Consider the following 15,943-nt stretch of genomic DNA (forward strand, 5'->3'; position numbering starts at 1 on the left):
CTTTTGTTTTCTGGTGGCCCAGGGCATCCACCTTGGGGGGATGATTCCCTGGGTTGGCCACCCCACCACCTCTTGCTCTCCTTCCGGGCTACCCAGTTGGACCCTTAGCCATGTCCCGGCTTGAGGCTCTCCCCAAAGATGGAGCATAAGTGCAGACAGAGAGGGCTCCAGATCCTGAGCCTCAGTATAAAGACCCCAAATACAGCAAATATAAATAGAACTTATGCGGCAGTGTGATTCACTTCACCATCATGACTCATGCGAAGGTCTCTGTGAACAATACGTTCCTGGTCTGATTTAATTATAGCCCAATGCGCTGCTGCCTCAGTGAGCATGCCCCAGGCCTCGCTACCCTGGGTGCGAGAGGAAATGCCTCCCACTGGGAGGGGGAGAGGGCCCTGGAAATGGTTTGCTGCAGGTGTCATTTGTCACATCACACATGGAAGACAGTTCTTGAGGGGACCTCAGTAAGGAGAGGAGCCTTTTCGAACAAGCTGACAAAACCTTGTGGTTGGGCCACCGCCTCTTGGGCTTCCCTTCATGATTAGCCTGGATTGAGATGCACGGAGCACTAGAGCGTGGATGTCTGATGGATCGATTGGGAGACAGACACGGGAGTTAGTCCAAGCTCCCTGGCCAGGGTGGAGGGAAACCCAGGCTGCCTGCCTGCTGGACTTCCACTTGTGGCTTTGCGGCTTCAGGGAGGACACTTGGAGCTGCTCTGTTTGAAGCAATTCATTTTGCAGATGTGGAGATGTACTCACAGCTATGTCCTTGGTACAGGACCAAACCAGTAGCCCCCCCCCCCCCAAAAAAAAAGCATTACTGTGCATTTCAATTAAAGATGATGCATTTGCCCTAATATCTGGCATTATGCAAAATGTATACCAACTGGCCTCTGGTGAGCTTCAGCGTTGCCAAATATAAAAAACAGGACACCCAGTTCAATTTGATTTTGTCAATGTAAAACAACTTCCAAACCTGTAAGAATTTTTTATGAGTTTATTTGAGCCAAACTGTCAACAATTGCCGGGAAGCAGAGTCTCAATGAATTGAGAAAATGCTCCAGCAAATGGTAGCTTCACCACATATTTTATACATCAGAATCAAAGGGGAGTCGTAAGGGGGTGACATGAAATTCAGTGGTGGCAGATTAGGGAGGCTGGAGAAGGCAAAGCAGGGAGATCTCTGGGATTGGATAAAAGGGAAAACGTGTATGTTGTTGACATGTTTACATAGGCAGGGACGGGACAGCTAACAGCTAGTGGTTCACGTAACAGTGACAATGAGGGGTCTATGGCTTCTGCTCTGGCGGATGTCTGGCCTGCTGGGGAAAGAAGAAGAGGACCCTTCCATTCCAAAGGCATATTAGCAGGCGCATTACCGTAGATATAAAAGACAGCAGACAGGCTTCAGGAAAAGCAACCACTGACCTTTGTTTAGAGAGAGTTCTTCCCTGGGACAGGACTGCCCACCATAAACTGCATTCAGTTAGAAAGCTTTGATTTAGACCATCCTGTGTTTACCTTAGTTCCCTGGATTCGCAAGCTCATTGTGTAGGCTTTCCCTGAGCTTGTCAGGTTCAGTTCGTGGCCACATCTTGATTTATTAAAAAAAAAATTTATTTTTCGTCCACAATTTCCAGATAATTTTTTAGTATAAGCATGCCCCAAATATTAGTTAGGGACATGCCTATACTAGAAATTTATTGGTTGTTTACTTGAAATTCCAATCTAACTGAGCATTATGTGTTTTTATTTGCTGACTCTGACAACCCTACCTGGGTCCTGAAGTCACACAACTTCTGCCCCCCTGCTACCAAAGGGCTCTGAAACTCTGGACAAATGACTTGAGCATTTGGAGCCTTTGTTTCTTGTTCTGCAAAATAAGAATAACTGTTGGGGGCCACCATATCCCCTTCATTGCCTGGGAAGCCATCCTCCAGCCCCAGGACTAGCCACTCGCTTGGTGCTGTGCTTTAGGGAACCCCGAGTTGCCCTAGGGCTAGACTGATGAGAGGCACCTGCCTGGGAGGTCAGCATTCCCCCTGGCTCCAATGGCAGACTGAAGGGGGAGGGGCCAACAGCTCAGCTTCCTCCCCTCAAGGCAGGAAGTGGTCTGTTTGGAAGTCGACACTGCAGAGCTGCCTGAGGACTCAGGCTATGGCTGGTCTCCGTCTGGATGCGGCTCCTTCCCCTGTTCCGCTGTGCTGTTTGATTCTCTCACTTCCTTCCAGGTCTTTCCCAAGAGCAAGTTCTCAATGTATCACTCGCACAAAAACCTGTGGCCAAAGACACTGGAATGACTGTTAGCGCGCTGATAACTGAGTGTTCGCGTAAGCCTGCCCTGAGAATGGGAGTTCGTTGGGGCGGGTGCTCCTTGTGGCTGGGGTACAGTGCTGGGCAGCAGAGGAGGGACCTGTTTCCTCCCAGGAAGGTGGGAGATGGGGAGTGGAGACGGGCCTCGGGCTGGGGGTGGACAGGGGCTGCGGGGGCCCGATGCCCAGGGAGGCTTGGCCGCAGCTGAGCAGAGCTTGGGGAAACTGTCAGGACCCAATCAAATGCTGAGGAATGACACGGGGAGGGCTCAGCTGGGCGCTGCCTGAACTTTCTCCCCGTTTCACCATCTTGTTTTGTGCGTTGTTCATATGACTTTAAAAAGAAACTGGGAAGGACGACTCCTTGGGAAAAGTATATCGTTTTAAAGAGCAAGGCCCAGCTTTGACTCAGCTCTTACCAGTTCTGTATAGACTCTGGAATCCTGGGCAGTTCCCTGAGCTTCTGGAAGCCTCTCTTTTCCTTCCTACAAAATGGGGGTAATAAATGCTTCCCCTCAGGCCCTTGGCCACAATTTCTAAGACAAAGAAGGAATTCAGAGGTCAAAGATGAAGATAGGGCTTTGAGGCTCTTTGCTTCTCCTCCCCAAAGTGCCATCACCCTTGCCTCTGCTCACACTGCTTCAGCCTGGTCCACAGCAGAGAGCCCTCCGAAGGGCGGAGCAAAGGGCGGTCACCTTGACCTCTGGAGAGTGCCGGTTACTGACCCCTGATTGCACGGAACCAGGGTCTGCCAGGTTGCAGGTGTGATAGGCTTCTTACATTTTTTTATGCCCATTATCTAATTTTTTGGTCTTTCAAAACCTTACATGATGAGTACTATTACCTGCATTTGACAAATGAGGAAACGAGGCTCATGGCCACGCAGCTACAAATGTACCCTGTCTGACTTCAGAACCCATATTCCGAGATCAGGCGAGATGGGGTACAATACGTTCAGGGTGGTATGGCCGCAGACTAAATCCCATATTCATAAACACCTGGGGTGCCTCGCATGGGGTTAGGAGCCTGCAGACATTGGTGGGGGGCCCTGGGGTGGGGGGGTGACTGTAGTCACTGTCATTCAGCCTCTGTTCATCTCTGGAACCGCCCAATGAGGACAGTCGATACACTTAGCATCCCATGTCACAGAGGGGGAAACTGAGGCACCAAGGGTGCCCAGCTCTAAGCAGCAGTGTGGACATTGGACTGCAGGCCCAGTAGGCCCCAGAGTGCCTGGTGGATGAAGGGCCAGGGGCCTAGAAGGTGGTCAAAAGGAGGTGCTACTCCTTAAGCCCAGTGCTGCCTCCGTTCCAGTTTTGCCGAAGGCTGACAGGCGGGTCAAGGCCTCTTGGGTGGTGGTATCAACATCACAACAGTTACACTAGTTGTTCACACCTGTGGAGTTTTCAGAGCATGAACCACATTTCTTCTGATTTGAAACAGTCTTTTAGAGAGAGCAGAGCAGGACCTGGCCTGCCGCTTCAGGCTGGGAGTCTAAGGGCTACTTAGGGGCTGTTCTTAGACTGAGGACCAAGCCCAGAGCGTTGGCACTCTAGCCCTGAGCTCTGCAGTGCCTCTCCTGGGCAAGCGTGGGTCTGAAGCTGGGTGGACTGCATCGGGCTGCACCCGGCTGCCCGTTCGCAAACATGACCTGAGGCATCTTGGGCTGCTTCGGGCCTCTCCTTCCCTGTTCTCCGAGCCGAGAACCCCATCCCTGCAACATTTCTCTATATAGCTACCATCCAAATCTTGGTAATCCAAGAGGCCGAGAGTCTCTCTTCTGGGGTGGATTTCTAAGGGCAATGCAATGCTCTTTGCCCAGATCTAGGTACACATGGAATCTCCAATCAGGCCTTAGTCCTGATCTAACGTGGGAGAATTCATGGAATTCATAAGCCCTCTTGAACATCGGTTCCCCGTCTTTAAAATTCTGTCCTACTTACAGTGCTCTAACGAAGCAAATGTCTGCTGGTAATAGTATGCTGTCTGCTGATATCTGAGGAATGTGTCGCTCGACGGGATGTCCGGGTTTAATCTCTGTGCTTTCCTCTGTCCAACACACCGGATTGTGCAGACACGACCCACAGAAGACAGTCACTAATTCCAGGGACTCCTCAGAGCCAATCCTGTGGGCCTCAAGTGTTCCCACCCGCACTCCCGGCCTCTGCGCACTTAGGGTGCACACCCTGGCCAGCCTCCTAGAACGTTCCACTGCCCACCGCCTCCTCCCGAGGATGACTCACTACATCGCTTGCTTGCTTGCTCGCTTGCTTTTCATTGTGCTTTTTTTTAAGTTCAAAAAAAGAAATGTGTCAAATTTAAAACTCAGCACAGCACATCTATTTCAAGTGCAGAGGAAGCAGCGTTTGAACGACTTGCAGAATGCGAAGCTGCAGAGCCTAGAAGGGCTCCGCTCACAAGCTTTGTGGCGCTTTTAAAGCCCCGCTTGAAAGGCAGGCGGGTGCTTGCAGATGGCAGGGAAGAGGCTGGAAGTCCCTTAGGTTGGAGGTGAGAAGAGATTTCTCCAAGGGCAGGCAAGAGCAGGCGAAGCGGAGCCTGAGGGTGGGAACTGGGGACAGAGCCCCAGCCACTGTCCCTTGGCAGAGCCTCGTGGCAGAGGAGCCAGCACGGGGATCCCAGCCCAGCCCTGCAAGCGTGGCGCTGGCGGGCAGAGGCAGGCAATGGCTGGTGACAGGTGTGGGTGTGTTTTGAAAACGGGGGAAGGACTGCACGGGGTCGGGCCCGAGACAGAAGTAAGGCTGAGGAAGGGAACAGGAGTAACTTCCCTGTCATTCAGTCATCTGGTCACCCCGCGTTCTAGCTCCCGGATCCTTACCCCTGAAGAGCAGCCAAGCGGAGGCTGCTCCAGCAGCTGCTGGGCTTCTCCAAGGGGCAGAGGGACGGTAAACCGTCTTCGGCACTTCCTCCCTCCCCCGCTCAGCTCCCCCCACACACGGTCCCTCCAAACCCACTGTGCAATGAAACCCTCTGCCCTCTGCCCTGCGTCCCCGGAAAGCAAATGTCTCTGAAAGGATTGGCAATAACCGTGTCATCCCTCTGTTCCCCCGCACTGCCCCCATAAGCTCTTCCCTTTGATGGCTCCACTTCTGCCCCTGACCTCCTTCCCTTTCTGCAAACATATTAGATGCACGCCTGCCTCGGGCCTTTGTTCCCTCTGCTGGCATGCTGTTCCCAGGTATTGTCTGGCTCAGTACCTCCTTTCTTCCAGGTCTCTGACCACATCCTGCCTCCTCAGAGGTTTTCTCTAATTATCCCGGATGCGGACCCCAGCACGCTAGGCCGCCTTGCTCTTGCCCTTGCTCTGCGGAGTTCCTGTCTTGTCCACAGCTCTCGCCATCGCTGACGCAGTGTGCATCTAATTTCCCCTTTGCTTCTTGTCCGGGTGGGGAGAGGGAGAGGGGTCAGGGGCTGCTTTGGAGCCCCCCTTGGCCGAACTGCACGGAGCCGTGGGATGGCCCCACAGAGCTGTTGAATTCCCCCACCCCACCCCAGCACGTTGACATAGTTCAATAAGGTGCAGTTCAGTCCTTATGGATTACAGTCTAAGAAGCTCTTGGCCTGAGGCCCAGTTTCGCAAAGGAGTATTGTTACTCATCCTTGACCTGCTGGTGGGGGGCCTCACACATCACACCGGGGAGGGGCTCGGGAAGTCAGCCCCTCCCCCCCGCCAGTCTTTCCTGAGCGGAACCAGGGTGCCCTTCTTCTCCCTGTGCCCATTGAGAAAGTAGGGCTGGTCCTGGTGGAGGTGTGGTGTCTGGCCTCGAGTGACAAAGGACTCTGCTATGACCTCTGCGATCCCATCCCTGCTCCCCATCCCCCATCCCAACCTCTGCTGACCCAGTACTCAGACTGAACCCTTGAACCCTTTTCTGGCTCTGGGCTTTAATTTGACCCCTCTCTGCCTGTTGACTTGCTTATTGTGTCTCCTCCTTTACTCGGCCTGGAGCCGTCTATACCGCAGCCTGCCAAGCATAGCGCCAACCACATAAATGTGTGCTGACAGCGCAAAACTATCTCCGGTCTCAGTCTGCGGACCGGGGACAGAAACATGGCGGTTGTGTGTGAGGGTGAGTGTGATCCCTGCAGCACATGTCAGCTGACTGCTTTGGGGAAGAAAAGCCATGGGAGCTGCCACAGAATAAGGAGAGGGAGAGGGAGGGGGAGGGGGAGGGGAGCTGCAGACAGAGTCCAGCTCACCTCGATGGCTATGCTCTCTCAAGCCCAGGAGAGTGACTCAGACGCGCGCACAAGAACTCAGGGACTGATCCCGGTGACAGCCGAGGGAAATGATGCACAGTGTCAGGAGCGAGGCTTACATCTGGAAGCAATTGCAATTCTTTATTTTTAAATCCCCCAGCTGGCTAAAGACTTAGAAGGAAAGATGGGACAATCATTTCCGTCTTGTCCCAGAGGGGCTGTCACTCAGGGTCCAGAAAAGGGCCAACGGGGGTTGATGGGCACAGAAAACAGCGGGACGCAGTAGTTCCTCCAGCTCTGACAGGGGTGTGGGGAGTGGGGGGTTTTCCTGGGTGCGCTGGGTGGTGGTGTGCTTGGCGATCTGAGCAGCAGCGACCAGCGACCAGTGACCAGCCACGATGGCTTAGTAACATTTCTATCCAAAGGGAGAACTCACAGTGTCCCAGCTGAGCTCAGAGGGGTACTGCGATGGCCTGCCCAAGCCTGGTGGTCCCTGCCCGCCTCTCTTCACTTCCTTCCCCACAGGGCACACAGGCCTTCCAGGTTGGTTCTCAGTGCAGACTGTGGCAAAGGAGTAAAAGCCAAGAGTCCTGACTGTAGGGGACACTTAGTTCTGCATGCTCAGCTTCGAACCCTCTTTCTGGGTCTGGGGGATTCCCCACATTAGGAAGACAACCCTGCCTCCATTTTAGGAGGAACCCAAAGATCTGGCTTTTCCAACCTCCCTCTCAGCTAACAACCTGTCACCTCCCCGCCCCCCCCCCCCCCAGCTGAGGCAACACACCTGCCTGAGGCTGATTGACAGCGGCTATGTGAAATCCACTCTGGTGACAGGTGGTAGCCTCTATATTTAGTTTCCAAGAGCAGAGGCAGTGGTCCTAGTGATGGTGGCCGACATGGGGACTCTCTGTGGTACAAGCTCCAGTATGTGAGCCTGGGAGCCCCCAGGACCGACACGGGGCCTTGTTCCTGGCTGGGGAAGTGCCAAGCCTGGTGACCATGTGACTTATCCAATATCCTTTAAGAAACATATTTCCTACTCAGCCAGAGTTGCTGTTATTTGCAAATAAGAACTGTGACACAGGGCCAGAGGGTGACACTGAGGCCATGAACGATTAGAGCCAAGGACCGGCACTTCTCCTGGGTGTGTCTAGGCTGGGTTTGCATCTGGAAAAGCTCCTTCAAAAAAAGGAGACATGGAGAGCACAGCCATTGTCCTGTGCTCAATTCACCTGCAGCTTGGTCCCAGGAGGATGACCCAAAGCTGTGTCCTTTGCAAAGCCTGGTGCCTCAGTGACACCAGCTGGTGGTGGCAGTGTCCGCCGGCCACCTGCTGAAAGAGAGGCCAAAAGGGCTCAGAAGTTAGGTTTGAGGCATGGCGGTGCTGATAGACCAAGTGCGAGGAACGCTTCTGCAGGAGGCTGGGAAGTGTCCTTCCTTAGATGTCTTTATACCAAAAGCCATTTTTTCCGTTTCCCACCACCCTGCTCTATGTTTTCGCATGCCAAGCAATGCACAGTAAATGCATTCTGAGCAATTCGTTTTTCGGAATAGTCGACATATTGCAGTAAGGCAGAGGGATGAATCACGTGACTTCGGAGTTCATTGGTTCCAATTATTCCATTCCTTCTAAGAAGGCATTTTTGCCAAAATTGCACATATGTTCCTTAAACATACACACACTTGTTTTCTGATGGAATTTTTCTCTCAGACCATCAGTCAAATACACTCCGTGTATTAGCTTTGAGAACAGTCTCTTCTTGCTGTTTCAGATCTTCTCATTCCTCAGAGAACTCTTGGTAACTCAAGGACATGGATTTTCCTGCATGGCTTTCCGAGGGGGACAAGGGGGCTCTGATAGAGTGACAGTGGCTTTCCTTTCCCCTCACAAGCAGAGCTATTGTTGGTGGCCCAGTTTGGGAGGACAGAAGGAATTCTGGGACCATGCAAAGTCCAGAGACACAGAGAACAGATGGCCGGGACTTCAAAAGCCTAAGTCACCTTGCAGGATAATGGTGCCAAGGAAGGGGTGGGAGGCTTTTGTGCCCTCTGACAACAAGGGAGCAGAGAAGACAAAAGCTATTTGCCAGACTTGTGCTGTTTTACATCAAGGGGGGCTGAGTCCCCTGTCTTGTGCAGAAATAAGTGGCATCAATCAACTGACACACTGTTTCTCTCGCCTCCTGGCCTTTGGTCTTTTTTCCTTTTATTCTTTTACACAGGGAGCAGCTAATGGGTAATGGTCTCTCTTTCCATTCACTGACCTCAGAAGAGCTGCAGAAGCTCTAACTGACCTGACAGATGTCTGCCCGGCAGACACGGGCATGACCAGGAGAGCCTGGCCCACGTCGCCAGCACGCAGAGCTGGCTTCCGGGAATGGGAAGGCCCTGAGCCCCGAGTGCCGGAGGTGGGGGCTTGGGGTGTCCTGTCATCCCCTTTTGCTTACTCCTTTGCAGTCTGTGGGCTTCTTGCACATTTTCCAGATGGGTAAATTGAGGCACACAAAGACTAAATAACTCGGGCAGGTCAGAGCTGGGATGGAAGGCTAGTTGGATGCGGAGACAGCTCTTCCTTCTTGCTGCTGGAGCGGGCAGCAGGTGGGGCAGCTGCTGCCTTTCCCTTGAGGATGTCAAAAGAAATGTTTGTTTCTGGCTCTGAGACAGAATATTCTGCCTCCAGCACCCACCAAAGGCCAAAACTGGGAAAGAGCACCCCCGCCTCCCAACACCACGAGGCCAGGATGGGCAGAACTGGCCTCCCCCCCTCCATCATCTGTTCCTCTTGGCTGCTCGGGAAAGGGACCCAGCCTCCGGAGCTTGCTCTCCTTTGAAGCTGCCAGCTCGGTGCCCGTGGAAACGCGGTACTATTTCAGGGCATCCTCTGAAAGAGGCTTCAGAGGACTGACTCGAAGGCTCGGTTGAATTGCTTATTAGGGCTCCTCTCCCGGCCCGTGTCGCGGTTGGTGAGCCCAAACACAGCATCTGTGGCTTCTGCATGTCATCCATGGGCAGGTGATTGTTCTAAATTAACACCTGGCTCATGGGGGGGGGGCTGTAACTCTTCCTGAGCCTTCTGCCAAGAAGCAAGCGGGACGTTTGTAGCTCGTACCTTTCTCACATTATCTGTGATTGAAATGCTCTGCAAGTCTACAAGGTAAATGATCTGAGCCATGTATGGCAAGCATGTCTGAAGGACACCAAAAATACAGGCTATGAAAATGTTACTGTGAAATCTGGGTGGCTGTGACCCCACCCCTGGACAATCAGAGGCAAATGGGAGCAAACAGGTTTCCCAGGGAAGACGGGGCATGAACAGGAAGGCTCCGGGCACTGCAGGAGCCCGGAGGCGGGGGGCACGGCGCCCACACTGACGCTGGGATCTGCCCCAGCAGTGCCCGTGTTCTGGGCAGGGCCCACCTTCCCAGCCGTCTCTTTGTCAGGCTCTCTAATGCCACCCTCGCCACACTAAAGCACGGTCACCTTGCCACATCGACCTTCCTAGTCATGTCTCATTTGTCTTCGCATTCCCACCCTGGCACAGAGGAAGAAGGCTTTCTCAACACATGCTGATAAAATGAAGGAAGGATCTCGTAATCCGAGAAGAATGGTTTTCCATACTGACATTGATGGCGGGGCTCAGGGGACAAGCTGAGGGGAGGAGGAGAGGGGGCAGGGACATCTACGGGAGCAGAAGCTGCGACTCTGGAGCCTCTTCCTTAGTGACCCCTCTGCACCCCATAAAGGAAAGGACTGTGCTTCTGAAGCAATAGGAAACAGAGGCATAGACTGAACGGCACCTTCCACCGCCGGGCCCAGCCCGGTGCTCCGACATTGTGTTCTAGACCGTCTCTCCCAGAGGCCACTGCGAAGTATTGGGCTGGGACGGAGAAGAGGCCCTTCAGCAAGAAGCGTCGGGAACTTCCCTTTGCTTCCAGAATTACCGTTAGTACTACATCTTGATTCTCAGGGGTGTCACATACCACAGTGTCCCCTCAAAGCAGCCACCGTCACTTAAACTTCCGAGTGAAGATCCAATGACTGCATTCCCATTTCAGAGGCAGAGTTCTCACAAATCCAAGCCACCGCTCTCAAACAGGGAGGGCTCAGCATGTGGCCGCCAGGTGACTGTCGTTTGAACTCCATTATTCACAGAAACGGTTTGCCTGTCATCTAGCCCTCTACCCCTACCCATGACAACGCCTGGAGAGAAACTTCAACCCCCAGGACACTGGCTGAAGAGTGATGAGGCCCTGCCTGGCCAGGATTTTCCCTGGTTCCTCTAAACTCCGGGCCTCCAACCACACCTATCCGAGAGTGTTAGACGGACGTGCTTCCAGGAGAAGGGCTTGGGTCCCCAGCCCCCAGCCTGGCTTATCCTCAGAGAAGCACTGTCTTTGCGGGAGCACACCACCACCACCAATTCCCATGGCCTCTGGTGCGGCACACTCCTCACCTGGCTCCCCAGAGCACAAGGGGCGGGACCGCTGGGGTGGGGGTGATGGTACAGGGGGCACAGGCCTCCTACAGGGACTTCCTGCCTGCTCCAGCACCCCCCTCAAACACGAGCTGGCCCAGCTGTAAGAACAGATTCCAGAAGAAGAGGGAATTTTCAAAAGGCAGGAGAAAACCCTAATTCATGGGTAGTCAGGATAAAATCCTTGAAGACCATTAGCCAAAGTTAATGAAGCTAGCTATGCCAGTAAGACAAGAGGTCAAGAAAGCAAGCAAGCCACAGCTAAACTAAACTTCCCCAGAAAGCTAGAACTGTTCTGTTTGGTAAACAGTTTGGTCCACAGACAGGCCACGTCTTGTTAAGACGTTCCCCTTGTCCAGGTCTGCTTGTCTAGCTGAGCTGCTGGAAGGATGTAAGATGTGCGGTAGCTCACCAAGCCTATTTCGGTGACTCTATGACAGCCAACTTAAGCTGGCTCCTCAGAGTCCAGAGACCAGATGCTGTGACAGGTGTTCCAGCAAAGTGGACCTGACAATGATCCTATGAGGCTCCTTGGGGGGAAGTACAGGATTCCTCGGCTCTTTCTGTGGCTTGGACATTCACTGGTTTCAGGTCACTGTCATCTTCGCTCTGCCAGTGTATCTGATGGGACATGCTTTTGTGACAGCACAAGACATCTTGGGCAACAGAAGAAAGTTCCCAATGAGGCTAGCGGACAAGTGAGACTCGGCACCAAGGCCCTATTGCATCTGGCAGCCTGAATTAGGCAGCAATTCCTGCAAATGAGAAGCCACTGCCTTCGTTAGGTAGGTCATTGTCCCATAAGCCCCACTTGGAGCACTGTCATAAAAGAAGTGGCAGATGCCTGTGGCTTGGTCCTTCTCCAGGGTGTCCATGGCGCCAATCGACATCTGCAGCAGGAAAAGGCAGAGGAAAGGATGAGCAGAGTTGGCTCCTTGCAGCCCTGTGGTTGCCATGCTGCAGGCCCACGGCCGGCCCGTGCAGCTCCGGGCCAGGGCATGGAGTGCCCACAGTACCCGGGGAGGGCGTGGCACTGCTCCAGGCACTGCCCTGGGTTCCACATGCGCCCGTTCATGGGGCACCACTGGCTCTCGTAAGAGAATGCCTCCTCCCAATGCAACTCTGGGTGCAGTGTAAGTGGTTTTGTCTACCCAGGGCCATAGACAAGCAAGGGTGGTATCTGCACTAAAACCTATGCTGAAACGGGCCTGTCCCTCTTCAAAGGCCTTTAGATTTCCCAAGTGGCCACTGTGCCATTTTCTAACCAAACGGTTGACATTTTTTACCATTGGTGGTGACATTTGCTTTGTTTGAGAACTTTGTTTCCCATTAGACAAGAATCTCCAGCCTTAATGAATGCCAGCCAGACTGCCTACCCTGCCTCTCTGTCCCCATCGTGGCTGTGGGGTGAGCGGGCACGCTCGGGCACACCCACCTGGTCCTGCATGAACAGCTGGTTGGCCACCTGCACGATCTGGTCCACATGGATGATGCCGCCGATGCTGTTCATCTCCGTGTCTGAGAGCAGCGTCAGCACCATGATGGCTTCCACCAGCAGCTGCCGGTACTCCGGCTGGGGCACACGGTTCAGCACCGACTCCACATGGACAGCGAACTTGATCTCCTGCGGAGTCATCTGCCAAAGGGGGTCAGGAGTGAGCCGGGGCACGGGCCCGTCAAAGGGGCCAGGGGTGAGCCGGGGCACGGGCCCGTCAAAGGGGCCAGGGGTGAGCCGGGGACACGGGCCCGTCAAAGGGGCCAGGGGTGAGCCGGGGCACGGGCCCGTCAAAGGGGCCAGGGGTGAGCCGGGGCACGGGCCCGTCAAAGGGGCCAGGGGTGAGCCGGGGCACGGGCCCGTCAAAGGGGCCAGGGGTGAGCCGGGGACACGGGCCCGTCAAAGGGGCCAGGGGTGAGCCGGGGACACGGGCCCGTCAAAGGGGCCAGGGGTGAGCCGGGGCACGGGCCCGTCAAAGGGGCCAGGGGTGAGCCGGGGCACGGGCCCGTCAAAGGGGCCAGGGGTGAGCCGGGGCACGGGCCCGTCAAAGGGGCCAGGGGTGAGCCGGGGCACGGGCCCGTCAAAGGGGCCAGGGGTGAGCCGGGGACACGGGCCCGTCAAAGGGGCCAGGGGTGAGCCGGGGACACGGGCCCGTCAAAGGGGCCAGGGGTGAGCCGGGGCACGGGCCCGTCAAAGGGGCCAGGGGTGAGCCGGGGCACGGGCCCGTCAAAGGGGCCAGGGGTGAGCCGGGGCACGGGCCCGTCAAAGGGGCCAGGGGTGAGCCGGGACACGGGCCTGTCCAAGGGGTCAGGGGTGAGCCGGGGACACGGGCCCGTCAAAGGGGGTGAGGAGTGAGCCGGGACACGGGCCTGTCACTCATGCTGACCACCCTGGGTTCAGAGCTCAGCTCCAATGCTACCTCCTTTCTGGCCACTGTCCTGACTCTGCCCACTGGAACCTTCTGGAGCAGGAGGCCGAGGCTCTGCTCTGGGACGCAGTCGGCCTTGTCCTGGCTTTCTTTCCCTAGCCCACTGGACTCTGACTTCCTGGGGACAGGGACCATTTCTCATTGTTCTTCATCATTCTTGTGGCATATGGCATGGTGCCTTAGGCAGGGTAAAAACTAAAAAATCAGTTTTTAAAATAATAGGGGAGAAGGAACCAGGGAAGAGGACTGCTCTCAGCAGAGAGAGAGGTCAGGAGGCGGCACACACGGCCAGTGAGTCTGGCATGTAGCTCTGCTCTGTTCTCTTAATAGGGTTTTATGGGGAAAGTCTAAAGACCATGACAGTTCAGAAACGCTGTTTCTCAGAGGAAGGAGAAAAGGTGATGCTACTAAGTATAAACTTTGTAAAATTTGAGGGTTGAGTAGCTAAAAATATCAGACCTCCAAATGGCCTGTCTATACACGTAAGAGGCTGAGAAGCATTGAGGTCAGAGCCCGTGGAACGCAGCACTGGGTGGAAACGGCGGTGGGCCGGCCCGGGTTTTCCCGTCGTACCTCTCGTGTTGTGGAGGACGGGAGCACGTAGCCGTCGATGGACAGGCCGTGGCACTGCAGGCAGAACACACACATCACGTTTCAGATTCCAGAACAGGCTTGATAAGTGTGCACGCACACGCACACACGCTCAGGTGGCTCTGCCCTGGAAACCTGCGTGCGGGCTGGAGGACGCCAGACTGGCATTTATTTTTAGAGAGCTGTGCTCACTGCCCACAGGCTGTGTTTCTGATGGAACAGTTCTAGGGAACCAGCAGGCATGTTTCAGACTGTGCACGAACAATGCCCAGGAGTGCGGGCCCTCCTCTGCGGAAGTTCCACATTTCACTAGGCTGAGAGACCCTCATTGGTGCCATAAAAAGGGAGAGTTTCATGGCTCCTGCTGGTGAAGTGACGCTTCTGTGCCTTTGCAAGGCATCTATTTTTGAGATTTCTATAATAAGCAGCAATCACAGCAAACTTGAGCACATGCACAGACATGCACACCCATGTATATAAATATCAAGCGCCAACTCAATACAAAATGTAGCTTTTTCATAATAAAAGCGTCTTGGTGTTGAGCCAGTGGAAGTCAGGATGGAAGCGTGCGATGCCCCAGGAAGAGTGGGGAGATTTTCTAGGAACAGTTTGTTCTCCTCTAATTGGCTGTCCTTTAAATCCCAGTGTCCTGGCTGCCAGCAGCTGCCCACCCCTATCCCTGTCCCCAGGGGCTGAGGACAGAGCGGCTGCAAATGCTCATGCGTCCCTACAAGAGGCCTTTGTGTGCTCCGGGTGCTCTGCTCCCAGATGGGGACCAGGAGCCCAGCTGCATGGGGACATGGACTGCTCTGACGTGCCTGTGCCCATGCCCAGCTCGGTGACGAAGACCTCAGTCCCCTCATAGAGGGGCCAAAGGCTCCCTCACCGTCCCGGGACCCTGCGCAGACGCTCCATAGCCGAGCGGCGCTGTGGCTCTGGGAAGGGGCTTGTGGTATGCGCTTGTTTGGGACGACTTTTTCTCCTCTCCTACTGCGAAAGGAGCTGACGAAAACAGCTCAGGAAAAGTTGGTCCTGCCCACTGTTCCTGGTTTGCACCGGAGCTTTGAACTGAGGCTGACTGCCCCTCCTGGTGGGAGGACAGAGAAGCGCCAGTGGGACCCGGGAGGCACAGTGCTCCGGGCTGATGGAGGAGGGGACAGGACGTGGCTGGAGAGAGCCAAGGGTCATGGCTTCCCCCACAGACCCCTCCTTGGCCACAGGCGTTTGGGCTGGGCTCTCACGCGCTCGATGCAGTCGGTGGCTGTCCCTGCATGTTTCTGATGTGACAGGCAGCCCTATCTGGTGTGACAGGCAGCCCTATCTGGTGGCCACAGGAATAGTGAGCACTGTGGGGAGTGGATCTGGGGTTCCTGTCTTCCCAGTAGGGAGGCAGAGGCCCAGGGATTGTAGGGCTTGTGCCTTCAGGGCCCCTGGGACCTGGAGTCAGAGTGGAAGCCCTCCATTCGTTTGCCCTGCGGCGGGAATCGCTGGAACAGCGTGGACACCAGGCCGGTCCAATGAGCAGGACGGGGTGGGGTGGGTACTGATCGGTGGTCTGTGCATTGGTGTTCACACCCAAGCCTTCCTGCTGCCTTCCCTGCTGCTAGTCTATCTTCTGACTCTTCTACATTCCTAACGTGGCAAAGGTGGTCCTGTACCACCTGGGCTGTCACCGTATCTAACTTGCTGTGGTTCCAGCCAGCAGTTGTCAACCAGGAGTGATCTGCTGCCCAGGGGACACTTGACAATGTCTGGAGACATTGTTGGTTGTCAAAACGGGGGGTGGGGGTGGTAGTGGCATCTAGCTGGTGGAGGAACATTCCTCAGTGGACAGGACAGCCCCCAGAGAAAGGACCTCCCCAGTGGTGAATGCAGAGGCTGTGGGCTTCCCGAGCTCAGGGCCCGTGTGCTCGCTTGTTC

General features: G+C 54.9%; 1 protein-coding gene across 3 annotated transcripts in view; it reads right to left on the reverse strand.

Moving 5' to 3' along the window:
- Positions 1-6,662: 6,662 nt before the first annotated feature.
- The window catches only part of PHKA2 (phosphorylase kinase regulatory subunit alpha 2), a 72,207-nt gene continuing 62,926 nt past the window's right edge, over positions 6,663-15,943 (reverse strand). For all 3 annotated transcript variants that reach the window (XM_066356885.1, XM_066356884.1, XM_066356883.1), the window contains 3 exons: positions 14,006-14,059; positions 12,445-12,645; positions 6,663-11,899 (listed from right to left, as the gene is read on the reverse strand). In XM_066356885.1, the coding sequence (XP_066212982.1) occupies positions 11,729-11,899; positions 12,445-12,645; positions 14,006-14,059 (426 nt within the window). In that variant the 3' untranslated portion in view covers positions 6,663-11,728. The remainder of the gene's footprint in view (positions 11,900-12,444; positions 12,646-14,005; positions 14,060-15,943) is intronic.

The sequence above is a fragment of the Saccopteryx leptura genome, chromosome X (genome assembly GCF_036850995.1).
Source record: "Saccopteryx leptura isolate mSacLep1 chromosome X, mSacLep1_pri_phased_curated, whole genome shotgun sequence".
Classification (NCBI taxonomy): Eukaryota; Metazoa; Chordata; class Mammalia; order Chiroptera; family Emballonuridae; genus Saccopteryx; species Saccopteryx leptura.